Source organism: Sprattus sprattus, assembly GCF_963457725.1.
Source record: "Sprattus sprattus genome assembly, chromosome: 4".
In the NCBI taxonomy this organism is placed as follows: domain Eukaryota; kingdom Metazoa; phylum Chordata; class Actinopteri; order Clupeiformes; family Clupeidae; genus Sprattus; species Sprattus sprattus.
Window position 1 is genome coordinate 17,513,239 of NC_137923.1, and position 20,757 is coordinate 17,533,995.

Here is a 20,757-nt window from a genome sequence, read left to right on the forward strand (position 1 = left end):
GTATACCAATGATAACATAAAGTAGTAGATATGTCGAATTTCTCTAAACATTGAAAGATATATGATGGCATTCACACTCACCCAGGCATGAATATATAAATGTTGACTGCATCAACATGAAACCAAACAAAGGGACAATGTTACTTTTGTTTTGTTCAACAACATTGATTGGTGGTGGTTGATTTCATGTGAAAAAAAATCCTTACCTCTACCTCGGTGGAATTATCAATTCCTCCCTTCAAAAAAAGAGAGAGAACATCATTCTAAGGTTTCCTGGTTCCTATTCACTTACTACAAACTGGTAATAGATGGTATTAGGTATTGTGCCGAGCTTACCTGAGTTTTAAATCTGGCGATCATCTCTCTGTATTTATCCATGACACTCTCCAGGCTCCGCAGCACACGAATGGATTTGGGAGGGTCATCATCATTGCTAGGAGCAACTGACACAAAATACACTTTGCATTATATTGCATTAAGTTACTGCTTGAGAATGCGCCAAAACTGGCAATAGATAGGCCTACATTAACATTATGTACACTCCATCATAGTGGTCTTTATGAAAGTTTTTTGTTAGTCATCTAAAAGAGTTACAGGTGTTTGGGAACTGATTTATCTCACCATGTCTGCTGTTTGCGTTGTAGAGCAGGAAGGGGGAGAGGAGGATAACCACTAGCAGCACCTGTGTTCCACTCATGGCCTCATCTAACTTCCGTGGCAATGTGGAGCTGTAGACCAGAGCACAGAGCTTTATACCTCCCCTCAGCCTATTTCACAACTGGCTGGCTGGCTGCAAATGCAGTTCCACTAAAAGCAACACCATGCAGTAATTTGCCACTTTTAGAGGTATGTTTTTATACGCAACTAGTTTTGATATCATCTTCAAATTAATTTGGTTGTGTATGGTCATGTGGAGGACAGATAAACACACTTGTCACGATTGTGCTCTAGGGGGGGTCCAGGCCTGGGCAACGTTATTGTTTTGGCACTATTTAAATACAATTTAATTTAATTGGATTAAACCTACCATTTCCCCAACAACTATCCATCCAGGATTATCTGTCACATCATTTCCAACCACATTGCCAAAAGACTCTAGTTAGCTTGTGGACAAGCTTGTATCAGTGCCAACTGGGCAGTTTTACACCAAAACATACAGTTGCTTTGGCTTTGGTCTGGTTAAAACAGTAAACAGTACAATGACTTGGCAGTGTCACAACTTGAAACTTGCCAGTGCCAGTGACAACATATTAAATGCCTACACAAATTGAATTCTAAATGACAAAACTACATAATGCTTATTTCATATTGTGATAACAGGGTTTGTTTTGTGCTGTTTTATGTGTTTACTTTTGAAGATAAAAGTATGATGTGTTTAACAGTGCGTAGTCAGTTGTTTTGGATTTTAGTTGGTGAGCCTGCCCTTGATCGCTCTGCACAGTGCAGTGCTTTTGAAAGAACACGGTTTGTCATTGCTAACAAAGAACAGTAGAGAACAACATCACGTTTTAAATCCATAGTCACCATTACACAACATTTCCATTTCTACAAGACCCTGTCGAAATGTTAGGGTTCATCAACAGTTTTGCAGATTATCATCAAGAATCTGTTTTTGGAGATAAGCGCATGATTGGCTTTCATGGTCACTCTGTGCATCATATTGTACTATGGCATCCGTGGTGACAGAGGTGTGGTGCAAAATAAGTTAAAATAAGTAAAAGTGGAAAAAAGACTAAATTAGTTAGAAAATAATCAATATTATTAAATACAAATGTGCAAATATATTGGCAAAAGTATCCAAATATCTCCATAATTAAACCAAAAATAAATTTGCAATGTGGAAAAAAAAATAGGTCCTAATGTGACGCTTCAGGTATCTGTCCATGGGATGGAGCAAAGGCCTGTGTTAAAGCAGAGTGAATGAACCTCTAGTGAAGGACCTGGGCCTTGTTGACAAAAACAACTGCAGTCGGAGAGAAACTGTTCTTGTGTGAGGTCTTGGTCCTGATGGGGCACAGCCTCACGCCACAGGGGAGTTTTCAAAAAGTTTCTGTCCAGGCTAGGAAGGTCAGCCATAAACGTTCCTATTCGCCTCAGGAGGGGTCAGCCATATTCCTTCCTATTCGCCTCAGGGTCCTGAAGTCATGTGGGTCCTGGAGTGATGGCAGATTGCAGCCAGTCACACTGCTCATGTCCCTGGTGATGGAGGCAGTGCACCAGATGGTGATGGAGCAGGTCAGCGTGGACTCAATAATGGCAGTTCAGAAATGCATCAGCTTTGGCAACTTCTACAGCTGCATATAGGATGCACATGATCTGCTGTGCCATCTTTGTAAGGGAGCTTATGATAAGCCCCCACATGAGGTACTGGGTGGTTGGGCAGTCCAAGAGGACGATGTAATCCTCAGTGATTTCTGTACTTGGAGCTCACACAGAGTGATTGGAGAAGGTGGCTCTGAACTCAACAAGCATCTCCACTGTTTTCAGAGTGTTTAACAGACTGCACTAGCCCAGTACATGGTTAGTCTCCCACCTACAGACACCAGAGTTATGGGGGCAGGGGAGGCTGTGATCTCGTTTAAAACTACAAGCATTTCCACAGTTTTAAGCGTTCAGCTTGCCACTCTAGGTCATCACCTGTATGCAGACTCATCCCCATAAGCAATAAGCCAAGATTCCCCACTTCACATGCTGCCCACTGTCACTCAGGGGGTGACTTAAAAAGCTATATTGAAAAATGAAATAAAAATAATCATAGAGTGTGTGACACAAGGCACACAAATTCTCTTACATCCTTAAAATGCAGCTTTCTGTGAAATAAACCTATGTTTTGATAATATATTTTATTCTGCTGCCGAAGATTGCATTTATCAGCTTAAGTTACTGGTTGAGCGCTTCCACCCATTTGTGTAAAAGAGATAACACTCATCTTTTTCTAAATAGTAACGCAAGTCAAACACAGACCTTATCTAAATTGTACAGAAACACAGTGCACCTTAGCCATTTCTGATTGCCTCATTCACTGTGACAGTCAGCTTCCATTCTTTTTGAGCAACAGGGCAAGGCTTGATGAACTAATAGCTGGTTCATGTTCATATTTCTCTGTCTCGCAACTGTATCACACTCACACTCTCATAAAGAAGTTTTTTGGTCCTGACACCTGGTCATTTTGACATGATTTGAATTCTTTCTCTCAGTTCACCAGTATTAAAAAAAAAGAGATACATTACATGGTCTAATGGTAGGACATACAGTATCTGCAATCTGATAAAAATCAAGAAATGTCAGCCTCTACATATAACTCAAACATTAGGTAGGTATTCCATCATCTTCTTGGCTTCTGTATCCTTTAAGAAAATAGTAGAATAATATTTAGAAATTACCAAAAAGTCATTCAAAATGTCTTCACTGATAAAAAAAAAAACATATTAGTTTGCATTTAAATTAGATTTGGCCTGAGCCTTTATAAAATATAGGAACACTTGTATTATGATTATGAATAAAAGCTTACATTGTAGGCATGACAGCAGGACCATTGCCTGCAAATGCTGATGACTGATAACATGGTACCTCACCATCATGACCTATACTACTGACATACAGCCGCGGAAAAAATTAAGAGACCACTTCAAAATTATCAGTTTCTCTGGTTTTACTATTTATTGGTATGTGTTAAAGTAAAGGACTAAAGGACTGTGAAGGACTCATCAGAGAAGACGAACTAGGAGACCCTCCAGTCCGCTTTGGTTCAATCCTTATGGTCTTTTACAAACCTCAGCCAGGCAAAGTACAACGTTGTCCCGGAAGAAAAACTTGCTTCCTTTTGCTCTGACAATGTTCCCCAACTCTGAGAAGTGTTTTTTCCAGCAGGGCAATGCTCCATGCCACACAGCCAGGCCAGTAAAGGTGTGGATGGAGTATCACCAGATCAGGGCCCTGTCATGGCCAGCCCAATTTTCGAGACCTGAATCCCATAAAAAACCTCTGAAATGTGATCAAGAGGAAGATGGATGGTCACAAGCCATGAAAAGAAGCCGAGCTGCTTGAATTCTTGCGCCAAGAGTAGCATAAAGTCACCCAACGGCAATGTGAAAGACTGGTGGAGAGCATGCCAAGACACATGAAAGTTGTGATTTTAAATCAAGGTTATTCCACCAAATATTGATTTCTGAACTCTTCCTAAGTTAAAGCATTAGTATTGTGTAGTTTAAAAATGAATATGAGCTTGTTTTCTGTGCATTATTCGAGATCTGAAGACACTGCATATTTTTTGCTATTTTGACCAATTGTCATTTTTCTGCAAATAAATGATCTAAATGACAATATTTGTATTTGAAATTTGGTAGGAATGTTGCCAGTAGGTTATAGAATAAAACAAAAATTTACATTTTACTTTAACACATACCAATAAATAGTAAAACCAGAGAAACTGATAATTTTGAAGTGGTCTCTTAATTTTTTCCGCGGCTGTATACTAAGGAAACCTACTGGGATACTGAGTTCTGTCTCCTCACTCGCTCTTTTCCTCTTCCAGTCCTACTCTACACAGGGCGACGTAGCTGTAGTCTGTCCACTTCATCTGCTAACAGAAGCCCTATGCTTAATGCACCCACTCCCAGCATTCTCTGTTTAAGATGTATCACACACACTCACACACACACACACACACACACACACACACACACACACACACACACATACACAGGCACGCACGCACACATACATGTATATACTGTGGGTTAACCTACTGACCCGTAAGGGTACCTTCCTACCCCACCTTTCTATCACTACCAGGCCGGCCTCAAGCAGATGGGTCCGCTCTTTTTGGTTAAAAAAAATCACCCATGGCACTGTATAAATTAATAATATTTAATATATTGGACTAATCACATATTATAACTAGAAGGGCACTTGTAGAGCTTCATGGTTAATGAAGTCATGATTCAACAGAATGGAAAGTGAGGACTGATCATTAAAGCTATCTGGAATAGTTTAGTACATTTGGAATACTGCTTTTCAAATTACAATGTGAAGTAAAATACTGATCACTTTACTTGATAAATTCAAATCTAACCCTTTGCTTGATGGTTATGTTTTATAATTTGTATTACCTAATGGTGTTTAAAACTATACATGTCATGGGGGTCACAGACTAGTGGAAACGTTTAGAAAAAAGTTATGTGGCAATTGATACCGTCATTTGTGTTATACATTGCTTCACTATTCTACATCTGCATTCAGTTCCATATTAGGATAAAACTGCACTAGTAAAAGACACCATGCCCAAAAATGGAACTTCATGGTCCACTAATTGTGAAAGAAATTCAAACTAAAAGGCAACTGTTTCTTGCAATGAAACTGTTTCTATGTCTGCATATTGTGCTGTTTCATGGTGATTCTGCAGTTCCTCGTCACTCCACCTCCTCCAGTAGTTCAGGGTCATAGCTGTTGTGACAGACCACTCATCTTAAACTGTAAAAGATCGTTGTATTTTATAATGGAAGGTGAAACACACACTGTAATGCTATATTATAACAGAACTATATTTAAGCTCTGAAGTTAAGTTAAGTGATTGCAGGAGGACATGATACTATGCCTGTCTGATGGGTATGGCGACTGTTTATTCTGCCTTTTTCTGTGCAACAGATCTGAAGCATACACTACAATGGAGAGAGAGAAGGAGGGATGATTAGGAGATATCGTCCATATTGTAGTGTTTCTAGTCTCTTCTGTGTTGGTCTTGCATCCCTTTGTCTTCCAGAGGCCACAATGTCACCTCTATCTCCCAGCATCAATCCTTGCTCTGTTCTCTCACCACATGTAGCACACGACAATCCCACATCAAAATCTCTCTATAGCATACAAGTAACATTTAGTTATACAAAGGTAGAATACACAACTTAAAGGTGTAAAGTGGGGAAGGTCTGCAGACAGGAAGGTCTAGCAGACCATTTAAATGTTAATATTGTGGCACCTCAATGTGCAACGGCAAATGTGATACATTCTTGTGGGGGAAGGATGCACATGAGTTGCAACTTTTTACAGTTTTTCTCGATTGCTTAAGCACAATTTTGCAAACAGGGCCCGGTTTTTCAAAACACTACACACAATTAGCACAACCACACACACAATTAGCAGAACACCTCAGACCCTTTGCAAAATGAAACACACTCGTAAAAAATAATTTATCAAAACCATATTTTGTTACCATATGAAACACACACATATGACTTAATTCTGTTTGAACCAGTTACACACTGCTGTTGCTAACCTAAAACACTTCTAGCAATTATACTTCTCAGTGATTAGAGTACTGTAAGTAAAGTACACAGAGAATGTGCAAATATACAATACATTTACCAAACACTACACAAGACCAATGCTTCAGACTGATACAAATATATTTTATTTCTCTTCATATACTTAAATCAGTTAACATGGAGAACCACAAAAAACCATGTCCCAGTTTTCATGCTACTACAGTAGTGAGCATAACACTGTAAGCTCAACAAATATCAGACAAACATAAAGTTCTGTATCTTGTACAGGTTACAATTACAGTAAAAAAAAAAATGAACAGAAAAAAGATAAAGATGTAAAAAAATTAAAATACAGTACAGAAAATACTAGACATTGGGCCTCATTTATAAAACGTACTTACGCACAGAACTGATCTTAGACTGTGCGTGCAATCAAATCCACGTCTAAGTACAGATTTATAAAAACCATCTTAGACGTAGAAAAGGACGTATCTCTACGTCTGGTTTCAGTTCGTGTAAGTACATTTCCTTGCGGCAATACTGGAGTACTGCAGGAATTCAGGACTCTCTGAGCGCCAACAGCCGACACGCAGTTTCATCATCATCATCGTCAGCACCACTGTCACCATTTGGGCTAATGGTGAAAGGCCAAATTAATGTTTCGCTCAATAAAATCAAATAAACTATTAGAATAATTTACACATGAATGAGATTCACATCTTATAGGTATTCCGTTTTAATTTCACAAGTGTAAAACATTTTGCTCAAACTTATAGCCTCTAAAAAGACTGATAGTGGCTTAGTTTTCAGTAGGAGATATGGCTGCATTGGCGTTGTTAGAGGATATTGCCAACTGCGCAATACACAGGATGATGTATGTCTGATAAGCAGGTACCGCTTGCCGAGAGCGTTGTGCCCGGTGGTGTAGTCCAGGGTATACGCAGCTATACGGAGTATACCCACTTATTTAACAGTCAGCATTGGATTAACCACCTCTCAAAACAGGGTGTTAATCATGTGCTGTATGGGCTGCTTAAAAATAAATAAAGAGTATACCCACTTCTCCAGGGACCACTACACCACTGGTTGTGCCCAAATGGCCTCTCGTCTAGAAAGGCGCACTAGAGGCAACCAGGCCATACACGTTCAGGTATTGTCCGTTCTTGGATTCCTGGTTACAGGAACGTTCCGATGAGAAATTGGAGACCAGTCGAGCAATCCCCGTCATCATTAAGCAGAATTTTGCCCGATGTTCTTCACAGTATACTATCCCATATGCCCGCAATTTATAAGATTTCCATACAGTGCCCAGCAAAATGTGAAAGAGGATTTCCTGCGTAAAACAGGGTTCCCAATGTATTCTCATCCAGATTTCGCACACTCAGAAAGCCTAGGAAGCCCACTTCAATACAGCACAGGTCGGTAGTGGAGCGCACCAAAGCCTTGGTGCTGCTGCCGCAGATGCGGCTTCTGGTGCTGCTCGTGCCGCAGGTGCTGGTGCTTCGGAGACGTGTCTACTACGTGTCAAATACTTTGCTTTTGCCATTACGCCACCAGACAGGCTTTCTAACGATGTTTTGGCCCGCATCTGCTGTTCCATCAGCAGAACGTCGATGTCAGCTTCACTTTAATTCTTCTGTTTACATGTTTCTTTCTTGCTTGCCACTGTCACAGAGAGTTTGTGCATTGAGGATGCGCTCTGTTTGTGCATTGATAATATGCTGAGGGCGGAGATTCAGTTGCGCACAATTTCACGACCGTTTGTGATTTATAACCCAAGGATTGGCGTACACGTGTTTTTTGTGTGTACGTCTGTTTACTGTGGATCTCACTTACGCTATAAGGGAAATGTCTTAGACAAAATGTAGGATGGTTTCTACGCAACGTTTTATAAATGAGGCCCATTATCTCTTTGCCTAATTGGATCTGGCCAGAGAATTTCATCTGATACATTTGGTCCTCTTCTTCTTTGAGCACGTTCTCCTCCTGCTTCAGGCCCTCCTCTTCCTCGACCTCCCCCTCTGCCTCTACCTCTGGCACTGTCATGTCCCTGCGGAGCTCTGCTCCGGCCACGCCCCAATCAGGTCACTGACACACCTTTCACACCTACGCGGTAGAATGCGTTGATACAACGGATGGCGGAGGAGGAGTCTGGCGCGTGGGGTTCTGTTGATACCAGAGACGTTATAGTGAGATTGACAGGTCAACAAACCAATCACGCCACTAGCAAGCTGTTTAACCTGTGATTAGTAGCATGCTAACATTAGATAGTGTGCTCAGACACCTCACAGATCCTATCAGACGGATTTTTCCAGTGGAAATAAAGGAGTTTTTACATTGTACAGTGTCTATTTCTCGGTAACTTTAAAAAAAATCTAACCCAAAGTCAAACAAACAACTTTTAGGTACAAATACGACCACCTACGGAGATTGGTCCGCCATCTTTTTTATTTGAGCTTGCCGCTCAGTAGACGTGAGCACATACAGGATATGATTGGCTAGCGCCTGTGATGTCAGTTATGCATGAAAAGCTGACACATGCGTTGTCTCTCGAAAATATGAACATTCGTCAACTCTTGCTGCAAGCAAAGCATGAAACGCAACGCAAGTGAACCCAACGGAGCCACAATTCAGTTCGGCAAAGGATGACGCAGTGGCGGTCCGTGCATTTCACGACAAGGCCTTCAGCGATGTCCTACACGATGTTAAACTGAGTGAATCCACCTCCTAATACCATCATTATGACGCCATGGCTCTCGAACCATTATATTTATACAGAAAGGCAGTATAAGTGAGCATTGCATCACCTTAACATAGTCGAGTACAACAGACTTTATTAATATTTCCGGAGCATTTAAAATCAATACACCCATATTAACAATACATAAAGAGTAGTAAACTCTCAGCTATATGATCGCTTGGATATTACTGTCACACAGCGATTTTCAGGGATTAGTCTACAAAGTTTTATTAAGTCCACCGAAAGTAGCCTATGTGAGCTTTAACAAGTTTGTCCACTAAACATCGCATTGTCCCACCTGCAAAGCAGTTTCATTAAACTTCCCATCCTCACGATATCCAGTTTTTCTTGAAAGTTCCGTCTTGAAAATGGCGTTGTAATTGTATCAAAAACTGGAATTATCAAGTTGGTGTAAACTAGTTTATTTGAGTTGGTTAATGTAATTATATTTAGTCTTACCAATTGAAACAACTAGCATAATAAGCATTGAAACCGTTGTTTTCGCATTAGCCAGCTAAACTGAGCACTGAAGCACTGCACCGGTCTGCCTCAGTATCCAATCAAAGGACGTTTACGTGTCACGTTCAACGCGAGGAAAGAAATCTTCCGGGCCTTCTAGAAGGCCCAGTGTCGCCAACTCGAAATCTGATTGGTTGTCACAACTGTCTGTTTAAGTTCATTCAATTTAAATGAACTGAAACAGCTAGTTGTGATAACCAATCAGATGTACACGGGCCTTCAATGTGAATTCTGAAGGCCTCAGGGAAGATTTCTGTTCTCGGGGAAGATTTCTTGGAGCGTGGCAACACATGATAGCTGAAATATGATTGGATGAAAACTCTAACATAAATGAACAACGCTGGAAGCTATGAAATGAAGATAATGGACTATGGGGGATAATTTAATGCATATTTATGAAAAGAAAATATAAAAATTACATTTATTTTATTACATTTATTTTCTGATGATGTTTAGGCCAGCAGAGAAGGCCTTGAAGGCCCTGACGGACCACCACTGGGATGACGTCACCCCATTCAAAGTGAAAGCGGATCCGTTAACCCTGACGCATCAACACATTCTAACGCGTAGGTGTGAAAGGTGTGGAACTTTCCCCAAACTGCACGTTCACCAGCTGCACTCCGGTCCGCAATCACACAAACACATACACCTGTCCCTCTCTCTAGCCTCACTCACCTGCACCACGTTCACAGTCACGTAAGGACCAATCACTCACACCTGCATCCTCAATCACCTGCACCACGTTCACAGTCACTTGAGGACTAAAGGCCTCAATATACTTCTGCATCCTTCTGCGTCCTCGAAAAACAATGGGCGGGTGGGCGGATTTGATCGGGCGGATTTTTCTCCCTCCTCCCAGCTGTCACAAACCTGACAAGTAGGCTACCTCTGGGCCAGTGGCGCTGGCGCAGGTGTCGTCACATGGGTCTTGGAGACATGTAGCTTAGTCATAGCAAGCATGTCTAATGCTATACATTCACTTGAAAAGGCAAATGTATCTCCATCGTGGTAATAATTTTTGGTGGAAAACATAGTAGCGATCTATATTTATAACGATATGCTTATCTTACACACAATATAGAAACTATTAAAAAATGGTTAAATAAAATGAATCCGTTCTTATTTTTGGGGGTATTTTTGTCACATTCAGATTTACAATGACTGCTGGGTAGCCTAATATGTAGTTTATGGTGCGTGATTTTTCGCTTTATATCACTACATCACAATGACAGCGCACTCATTCATTGTTGGCCGCGAGACAGGTGCCCTTGTCAAAAGTGGTAACGTGAATGTGTTACTATGAAACAACTGACATTGTGTCCGGACTGAGAATTTCAAAATTAAAAAAAAAAAAAAAAAAAAATGTTTTTTTAAATAATTTTGACCAAGTGGTTTTAACAACTGATGTTTGGGTGACTTTTATAAACCCGTTAAATACACTAAATTAACCATAACTTTATGGTAGGCTATGTTTTTGTTTTAACTTTATAATGCCAGTAGCCAATCAGATGATAGCCTACTCTTCGCAGCACGGGCTCGCTTTTAAAACTGTGAGCTGTGGGACTGGTTCACGCACGAGCTGGAGACAAATTCACTGAAGAAAAGAGTGCGTGTGAGTTGAGAGGGAAAGCAAAGCAAGATTCATTGCAGTTTCGCGGTTGAAGAGAAAGATGGCATGCTCTAAGAAGAGGATGTAGACAGCGAGAACCGAGCTTTCAAAGAGGAGTGGACAGACGTGTACATGTTCATTCTGACTGCGCGCAGGTGTAAGCCTGTGTGCCTGATATGCTCTGAGACGGTGGTACTCGTCAAAAGCAACGTGAAACGCCACTACGATACGAAGCACAAATAATTTGATCAAAATAACCCTCTTAAATCAGAACTGTGAGCACAGAAAATACATGATCTTAAAGGTACCCAGTGCAACTTTAAAGGCTTGAGCAGGCACGTGCAGAGGGGGGGGGGGGGGCTAAGGGGGCTTGAGCACCTGCCCCTTTTGCCCTTGATGCCCAAAGTGCCCTTTTGTCAGAGTGTTTTTTTTAATTATTATTATTTTTTTTTAATTTGAGTGTGAAAAGTCCGTCTATGCGGCCAAAAATAATAATAAATTTAACGAAATGATAATAATTTAGATCTACCTTGGTCGGTCACATGATCCACAACGTGCCCTCACTCTGCCCTGACGTGCCCTGCTGACCGACGCCTCTGATAAGTTTCTCTGGAGCTCCCGTTTTCTAGGTAAGCCGAGTAGCCTTGTGATGCCAAATGTGCCATGATGACTCGGGAATAACTCGGTGTAAAGTTTGCTATAGGGGCTTATATGCCTCTCTCTTGTACGTCGCTTTGAACCAAAGCGTCTGCTAAATGACTGCATGCAAATATGAGCCAAAAATAGTTGATGAACTCCCGTAAATAAACTTGTCAATGTATGAAGTTTGTATCGTTTAATATCGAGCGTGGTCTTTAAATCTGAGAGCATTTTCGTTCATTTCACGTCATGAATTTGTATTGGTTGGTGAATTTTGGGAACGTTATTTCATATCAATCAGAGAGAGAGAGAGAGAGAGAGAGGGCCAGATAGCGAGAGCGAGCAGAAGTCTTTGAGCAGAAGAAACAAGAGGACGAGTGCGAGAACTTAAACTGAAACACAGGAAATTTCTGATAGCAACAGTGTATTTCAGTGCGACAACTTAAACTGAAACACGGCATTTCTGCAAGCAACAGTGTATTTGAGTGCAGACAATCCGTTTTGAGCAGGATCTCTCTCCCCCCCCCCTCTCTCTCCATCCGTCTCACTCCCCCTCTCACTCTCTCCATCTCTCACTCCCTCCCTCTCTCTCTCTCTCTCTCCCTCCCTCTCACTCATTGAAAATTGTATGTTGAAATGGACCCACATTGACTATAAACATTGCACCCTTTTGACAACTTTCATACTCACAGTGAAACACAGCTGTCTACAGTACTTGCTGCCTGTAAAATTATAGTTTAAAGGCCTTGTTCCCATATAGTTACCCCGCTCATTTAAAACCTAATGAGTATTATTATATATGCACCTGTTTGTGAAATGGATGTATTTGTGTGTGTGTGTGTGTGTGTGTATGTGTGTGTGTTGGGAGCTGTGGAGACACTGTAATGTGTCTGGGGGTATAAACCAACCCCTTGTGACAACACTGTCCTATAGTGTGAAATGAACTCAGCGTCACACTGGTGGAAATGACCGTCACACCAGTGGACATAGGCTATAGAAAAGGCCTAGATAAATACATTTTTACAAATCCGTGCTACATGTGCCCCCTTTTTAACTTTGAGCACCTGCCCCTCCAGAGGTCTCTGCACGGCCCTGGGCTTGAGACTCGAAAAATAAACATTCAATTTCTAGTCTTTTTTACACGTAGTAAGTTTCAATAACTCCATACCATTACATATCGACATTCAAGGAGCAAAGATGAGACGTCGTTGTGTGGTGAGAACTGATAGAAAATCGTAAACAACAACAAATCGCTGGTGGGGAGAGGCCATTTTTCCATTGACTGGAATCCTGCTTTTTTTTTATTGGTGGCACCAATAAATAAAGGGCTACGCTCTTGCGGCTAGTTTTAGCGCTCTTTTTAACGCCCAAAGTATCAAATAATGATGCAAATGTGCTAATATGGTGAAGTAAATGTCAATATCATAAAGATAGTCTTATCCAGAATATTCCCATTTTGATGCCCTAATGCTGCACTGGGTGCCTTTAAAGCCCAGTATGCCCAATCTACCATCATCCTGACTAATTCATTCACTGCCCAACAATGAGCAAACAAGTGCATGAGTGCTGTAGCTGGAACTTTGCTAGGGAATATGCTGGACACTATGTTTAATGTTAATATGGAAAAACACAATAAACACTGTTGAAATATTATTGAAATGTAGACCTTCATTTGATCTGATAGTCCGTTGTTGACCAAACAGACACTGATACTACTAGCGCCTAAAGTACTTATATTGGCTAAATATGCCCCTGAATCATAATGCACACCTTGGGCCCTATCTTGCACCCAGCGCAATTGACATTGTCACCGACGCATGTATCATTCCTATCTTGCACCCGGCGCACAGCGCGATTTTCCCTCCAGAGGCGCGCTTCGAAATGAACTTGCGTCGACATGGGCGGGGGCGGAACAGAGAAGGCGTTTCTCTGGCGCAAGTGGTATTTTGCAGTTTCAAAACAACGCCGTGCGCCGAGCGCCATTGACCAAAAAAAAGCTGGTCTAATGTGAGGCGCAATGTCTAAAGTCTGTAACGCGTATTCAGAACGCTATTTTAAGGGCGCATGTGCTTGCCCGCACAGTATAGGACCTGTAGGCTACACTTTACTTCTGTCGTCTTCACGAGAGATTTACACCAATTGTTTGGCAAGCCATATATAATTACAAGGAAAATAAAGTATCTACCACATGAGGAAATCATTGTGATATCCGTATCCAAGACATTTAAAAACTAGGCATACATCTAGCGTACACAATTGACCCAAATGATTCAGGTTAATTGAAGCTGCGTGACATTTGATTTATTGTATGGCTTTGTTGCATTTATTTAATGCCAGTATTATTATAAATCTTGTAAACTCATCTCTGTGTATGTAGACTTTATTTATGTACCTTGGGTTTGGTCAGCTGGTGCACTGGCTTGGGTGCCGATTTCCATGCCCCCAAATCCCTGCACGCTCTCAGGCGTGAGGGTAGACGTGGCGATGTCCTCTGCTGCCGTCAGATCCTGGGTCGAGGCAGATTCACCTCCCGTGAAGGCACGAGAACGTGTGTTACCTTCCAGCTTGGATTTCCCACGTCTCCGGACGTCATTATAGCGTTTTCGGCAACGTTTTCGGGTGCCCCGTTGCAGAAACAATCACGGCAATATCTTGACATGCTTGCTTGACTTTGCTTACTTTTGGAGGGTTTCTCGCATCCCCATATATATCTATCTCCCGGCTTTTTACAAAGCCATACAATAAATCAAATGTCACGCAGCTTCAATTAACCTGAATCATTTGGGTCAATGTGTAGGCTACATGTATGCTTATTTTAAAAATATCTTGGATATGGATTTCACAATGATTTCCTCAAGTGGTAAATACTTTATTTTCCTTGTAATTATATATGGCTTGCCAAAAAATTGGTGTAAATCTCACGTCGGTCTCCTCGGCTGTGAACTTCTCCGGTCTTCCACCAGGTAATTCCGCCATCAAAATAACAAGCCGCTATGGACTATGCGCTTCTCGCTCTTAAAGGGAATGTGAAATGACGCTCCGATTGGTTTATTGCATATTACACCCAAACCACACCTATGGCTGAGTAACCTCCTTTGGACCAACCCTTTTGACACTTGCGCTGGACGCAAGTGTGTTTTTTCCGCCGTTAAAATAGCAACTGCGCCATAGAGCCGCCCACACAGCTACTTGCGCTTGGCGCCGTCCTACTTGCGTTTCTGATCGGCAAGATAGGGCCCCTTGACTGTTGGTACATAAAACACATGCAGTCCTATATCAGTGAAATCAACGGTCATAAAAAAATGTGTGATAGACCTCCGGACCCAAGCTTGAGGAAATGTTTTTGAAACTGGACACCTTAGAATTTTAATTGGATACCCCTGATATACGGGATATGATTGGCTAGCGCCTGTGCTGTCAGTTATGCATGAAAGGCAATTTGATTGGCTGACACGTGCGTTGCCTCTCGAAAAGTTGAACATTCAAGACGTGAAAAGACGCGCAAGGGACTTGCGTGGCCTCTTGCGCTTGCGCTTATGCTTACATCTCTGACCATAAATCAGCCTTTAGAATGCGTTGATCCAACGGATGGCGGAGGAGGAGTCTGGCGCGTGGGGTTCTGTTGATACCAGAGACGTTATAGTGAGATTGACAGGTCAACAAACCAATCACGCCACTAGCAAGCTGTTTACCCTGTGAGTGTTAGCATGTTAACATTAGAACGGGTGCTCAGACACCTCGCAAATCCTATCAGACGTATTTTTCAGTTACAATAAAGGGTTTTTTACATTGTACAGTGTCCATTTCTCTGTAACTTTTAAAAAATCTAACAAAAAAAAAGTCAGACAACCAACTTGTAGGTACAAATACGACCATCTACGGAGTTTGGTCAGCCAACTTTTTTTTTAGCTTGCCGCTCTGTAGACGTGAGCGTATATGGGATATGATCGGCTAGCGCCTGTGCTGTCAGTTATGCATGAAAGGCAATTTGATTGGCTGACGCATGCATTGCCTCTCGAAAAGTTGAGAATTCTTCAACTCTTGCTGCAAGCAAAGCATGAAATGCAACGCACGCGAACCAAACGGAGTCACAATTGAGTTCAGCAAAGGATGACGTCACCACATTCAAAGTGAATCAACGCATCAACGCATTCCAACGCATAGGTGTGACCGACCCGTTACTTTGAATGGGGTGACGTCATCCTTTGCCAAACTGAATTGTGGCTCTGTTGGGTTCCCTTGCATTGCGTTTCATGCTTTGCTTGCGGCAAGAGTTGAAGAATGTCGTCATCCTTTGCCAAACTGAATTGTGCCCCCGTTCAGTTTGGCAAAGGATGACGTCACCCCATTCAAAGTGAACGGGGATCCGTTAACCCTGACGCATAAACGCATTCCAACGCGTACGTGTGACCGGTGTGTAAGCACTCACACATGCATCCGCAATCACCTGCACCCCGTTGGCACTCACCTCATTAGTAACCACCCACACCTGTCACAGCCCTTTCATATACCCCACACTCTGTGCACTCGGTGTCGGGTATTGTTTGGAGTCACTACGATCGCACTTCCAAGGATAGCACACGTATCAATATCTCCATAGCCGGAGTTCAAGTAAGAAACTTTATTCGTATTCCTTAGTGTTTGTTTTGGCTCATAGTCTTCATTTCAGTTTGTTTACCCGTTTTAGTTTAGCGTTCCTCTTTCGGAGTTTGACTCGTGTTTTGTTGGCCGCTCCGGCATTTATCGTTTTCAGTTTATTTATACAGAGGTTGCCTCTCCGTTTTGAGTTCTGAGTTCTTGTGAACCAGTGTAAGTTATAGGCATTTCCTCGAGCCTGCTTCCCTCCGAGGGCTGAGCAGTCCACTCAGTCTCTGTCTCTGGCTGAACCATCTGCAAATAAACTCTGTTTTCCGAAGCCACAACGTGGAGTTCGTTCAGTTCCGTGTCGGCACGGCCTCCATCTCTTACACCTCCTCTTTCTCCTCCTCCATGGATTCCCCCTCTACCTCACTCTTCTTCTTCTGACTCCTTTCATTTTAGTTAAAGACAGGTGAACTACCCTGCTGCATTTGTATAGTGCTTATACCTGATTGGTGGGTCTATAATTAAGCAATCATGTGTTGCGCACCTGATGGCTGTGTTTAACCAATTGACCTATCGCTTAGCCCCGCCTTTCGAACGCAGACGGGCCAATGGCAGTTTAGTAACAGCTGCACTCGGACATCGTGAGTTTACAGCTCCATAGGATAGCATTAGAGACCGTGATTTTTCGGTTGTTTTATGAGGTTTGTGGTAATGTAGGTTCAACAAAAATGGCCAAACGATGTGCATGGGGTAGATACAACACTGAGACGAGGTATCATGAGAGAATAGGCAATGGGGTATATTGTATCTCATTTCCTAAACAAATACCAGACCGGTCCAAATATCTCCGGTGGCTTAAGCTGTGTGGCAGACCACACAGTGAACGCTACGTTCATTAGCTTTCGGCCATACTCTTGTTAGGTTGGAATTTTCCTTTGCTAAAGCAATCAACTAAGCCTACATGATAAAAGGCATACTCATTATTCACAGTACCTGCCTACTTTCACCACTGATGTTATGCTAGGCTTAGGCAAGTTATCTCTGGTTCAAACTAGCTAACGTTAACGATTCACTAGCTGCGCTAGCGTAGCTTTTTCAGTTATGGGACAGTTTGTTAAAAATCGGCCATTCTATTAAACAAACAATATGCACAAGTATACATAGGTTTAATAATGGATTAACATGACAACGTGAACGAAACACACGCATGCCTGTAATTAACAAAGTTACAATAACAAGCTAGACAGTTAGGACCATATGGTTAGGACACTGTCCTGTCAGGGGCAGCAGGTTAATGCTAGTTAAAAGTTACATCTCGGTGCCTTCCAGATTAGTTAAATTAACTGAATGTGAATTAATTGTATCTTTCCCCATGCGGTGCATGAACAATGCTGGTATTGGATGTATTTATCTGCAATCGCGATGAGTTAAGGCTTCTCCCTCTTGCATTGAGCTCTGTAAATTCTCGCCTCAAATTTAAGCTTGTTATCCACCATATCAAGTTTTAAATTGTATATGTGGGATCTATTTTATGTATTAGATGAACATGGATTAACTCATCTGAATGAAAGTCTCACTTAGGAAAGACAGACTAGGGGGAAATAGTAACTTAGCCTTAGAAAGGATTCACTGATGTCAGATGCAGCAATAAAGATAAGACACAGACACATTCCAAGAAACTTCCTGTTTGGAGGAGGTCTCACAGAAATTGGGGAAACCTGTCACGACACACAGAGGAGGTTTAAGGGGAGTGATAGTAGAGGGAATACTTAATTCTGATTGGTTTTGGCAGACAACCTGATAGAAAACACCCCACAATTTACAGGCCTTAAAATGGCCTGCAGACCATTCATACAATGAGATCGAGCTAATCCATGGACCATCTCCTTATTGTAGCTTATTGATTACAATAATAAACCTCCAGATTTCTACATCCTGCCTCTGGTCTTCTAATTGAAAGAAAATGTGTAGTGAGATTTGTCTGGGAATTCCCCGCCCCTTCACTGCATTTCATTTGTTCAGTTAGTCTGGCAAACCACTCAATGGCGATCCACTTCAGGCACGTAATTGGACAGTCCTTTAACCAATCAGACCAACGATACTATACAGCGATACAACGATCGGTAATAAAGCAAACACATATTTTTTCTGTATGAATTGTTTCAGAGCAAGTTTCTGTTCTATTTTCAAAGAAAACTTGCCTTTGAAATCATCCAAGACAGCCGGGAGAGCAGTTTGTAGTTTGCTGTGCTTTTCTCTTAGGTTTCGCTTTGGATTCTAGACGTGGCGCGCCAGGTAGCCAAAAGCCAGTTTGTGATTGGTCCCAGAGATCCTGAGAATGCTGTAATGAACGGCTGTGCAATCTTTGCCAGACCCTTTTCAGAGGCAAAATCAAATTGGCCGGAGAAGAGGGGGGGACTTCCCAGACTATAGTGAGATCCTATTATCGCCACATCATATACATATCCCTCCAACGCATAACTAAGTCCCTTTTGAAGGCTTCTAGACGAAATCACATCCTTTTGTCTCCAAAACTTGTCTAGAGCCTCTTGGGATATAGTTTTGACACTGATAGCTGCCATTGTAAACTCTAGTCAGCTCTGATAACGTGTCCGAGTGAGCAACAGTAACAATGGGGGGCGGGGCTTAGCGATAGGTCAATTGGCTCATAGGTGTGGTCATTTGAAAGTCAGCGCTTTAGAATGGCAAGAAAATGACACCATGATATAAGTCTGTGTCTTATGTATACAAGTTTGTTTAATGTTTTGCAAATCACTGTGTGTATTGTTTACAAAAAGTGCGAGGCTGAAATTGTGTTTATAGTGGTGAATATCTGGGCTGATGATTTGCTCCTTGAGGGTAAGGTTTTGATAATTGTGTAGTGCTGAACACCAATATTCTTCAACGGTAAACATCAGTTTCTATCCATACTCACTATTACTTCAGTCAGTGTTGTTTTCCAGATAGTTTAAGTTGTCTTTAAACACTATAATTTGTCATTGTTGTTTCAAATGTTAGAGCTAGTACCATTATGGAATTTAAAAGTAAACCCAGGATCTGAACACTGATATAACTGAAAAAATGTACATGATGACAGGTAGGCCTATGCAATGTTTTTCAACCTATTCTTTAGCCATTGCCTGTATGTCTTCATTGTTTTCATACAAACCCATGTGTTTCCTTGCTTCCTCCCGTCCATCTTGCATGTTGATCAGGAAAACCTGTGTACCCGCTGTGTGTGTGTGTGTGTGTGTGTGTGTGTGTGTGTGTGTGTGTGTGTGTGTGTGTGTGTGTGAGAGAGAGTTACCAATGCTTTGCTGTAAGAGGGTACAGAGTGAAGAACTCCTGAATTCCGTGTTACAGATATTGCAAACCCAGCACTGGCTCATGCCTCAATCTAATCCTATCCAGCAGAAGGGCACAGGAGGAGCCACTGACCTACTACTGAGTAGTAATATATTTATTTTTAAAGGTATTATTACATTTTGTCAAATATTAACAAGCTAACAACCAAGGGCCTGATTTACTAACAGGATTGCGCCCATTTCTGGCGTAAAATAGCGGTCGTAACATAAAACGGTATTTACTAAGGGGGCGCATTTGAGTAGAGTCGCATATTAACGCTTTGAGGGTGTGTACCTGCCAACAGGTGGGATGGCACGGAGACGTGGGTGGTATCGTAGGCGTAAAGCGCACTTTAATGGGAGGAGTGCGCCTGATGATGTATTGCGTGGTATTTACTAAACTGCCTGGCGAGCGCACGTCTCCGATTTGCGCGCTAATTCTCCGCCTCATAAAAGCACGTCTTAACCAGGAAGCGCATTTCCATTGAGTCTGAAAACGTTGATATGGCAGCAGTGATAAGAGCAAGGCAAAGAAAGAAGACAGAGACAGCGCACAGAAATATTTTTTTCAACTCGTATAACACATTTTCAGTTAAATGAACCACAAATCATTAGACGGTACAGGTTAACCAGCCACGCAATACTTCAATTACTGAACCAGATCAGAGACGACATCTAACCCTCCAACCAAAGATCACATTCCATTCAATCAGTTGGTAAACTCTGGACAACATTGCAAATATTGGCATCGGATAATTTCAAACAGTTATAGCATCAGCAGTTGGTATATCTCAGCCTTCACTCAGCCAAATATTCACACAGGTACTCGACGCATTGCTACGGCGCACTGTTCAATACATTTGCCACAGCTGAAATTAGAGACATCAAACAGGACTTTTTTTTTAAATCGCAAACTTTCCGAACGTAATATGAACCATTGATTGCACCCACGTCCATATATATTGTAGTGAACCCATGTCCCTTGTAGAAATTATTAATCTCGCCATGTACACATCTATATTGTTATAATAGACAGTTTATGCATTAATGCCACCAATAGCA

The 20,757-nt window shown here is 41.8% G+C and overlaps 1 protein-coding gene across 1 annotated transcript in view; it reads right to left on the reverse strand.

The window, feature by feature from the left end:
• The window catches only part of LOC308363391 (uncharacterized protein), a gene marked incomplete at its 5' end in the record, with an annotated part of 83,694 nt that overhangs the window by 37,889 nt on the left and 25,048 nt on the right, over window positions 1-20,757 (reverse strand). The window contains 4 exons of the mRNA XM_080836202.1: window positions 82-106; window positions 207-236; window positions 337-443; window positions 622-767. Of these exons, the coding sequence (XP_080692328.1) occupies window positions 82-106; window positions 207-236; window positions 337-443; window positions 622-767 (308 nt within the window). The remainder of the gene's footprint in view (window positions 1-81; window positions 107-206; window positions 237-336; window positions 444-621; window positions 768-20,757) is intronic.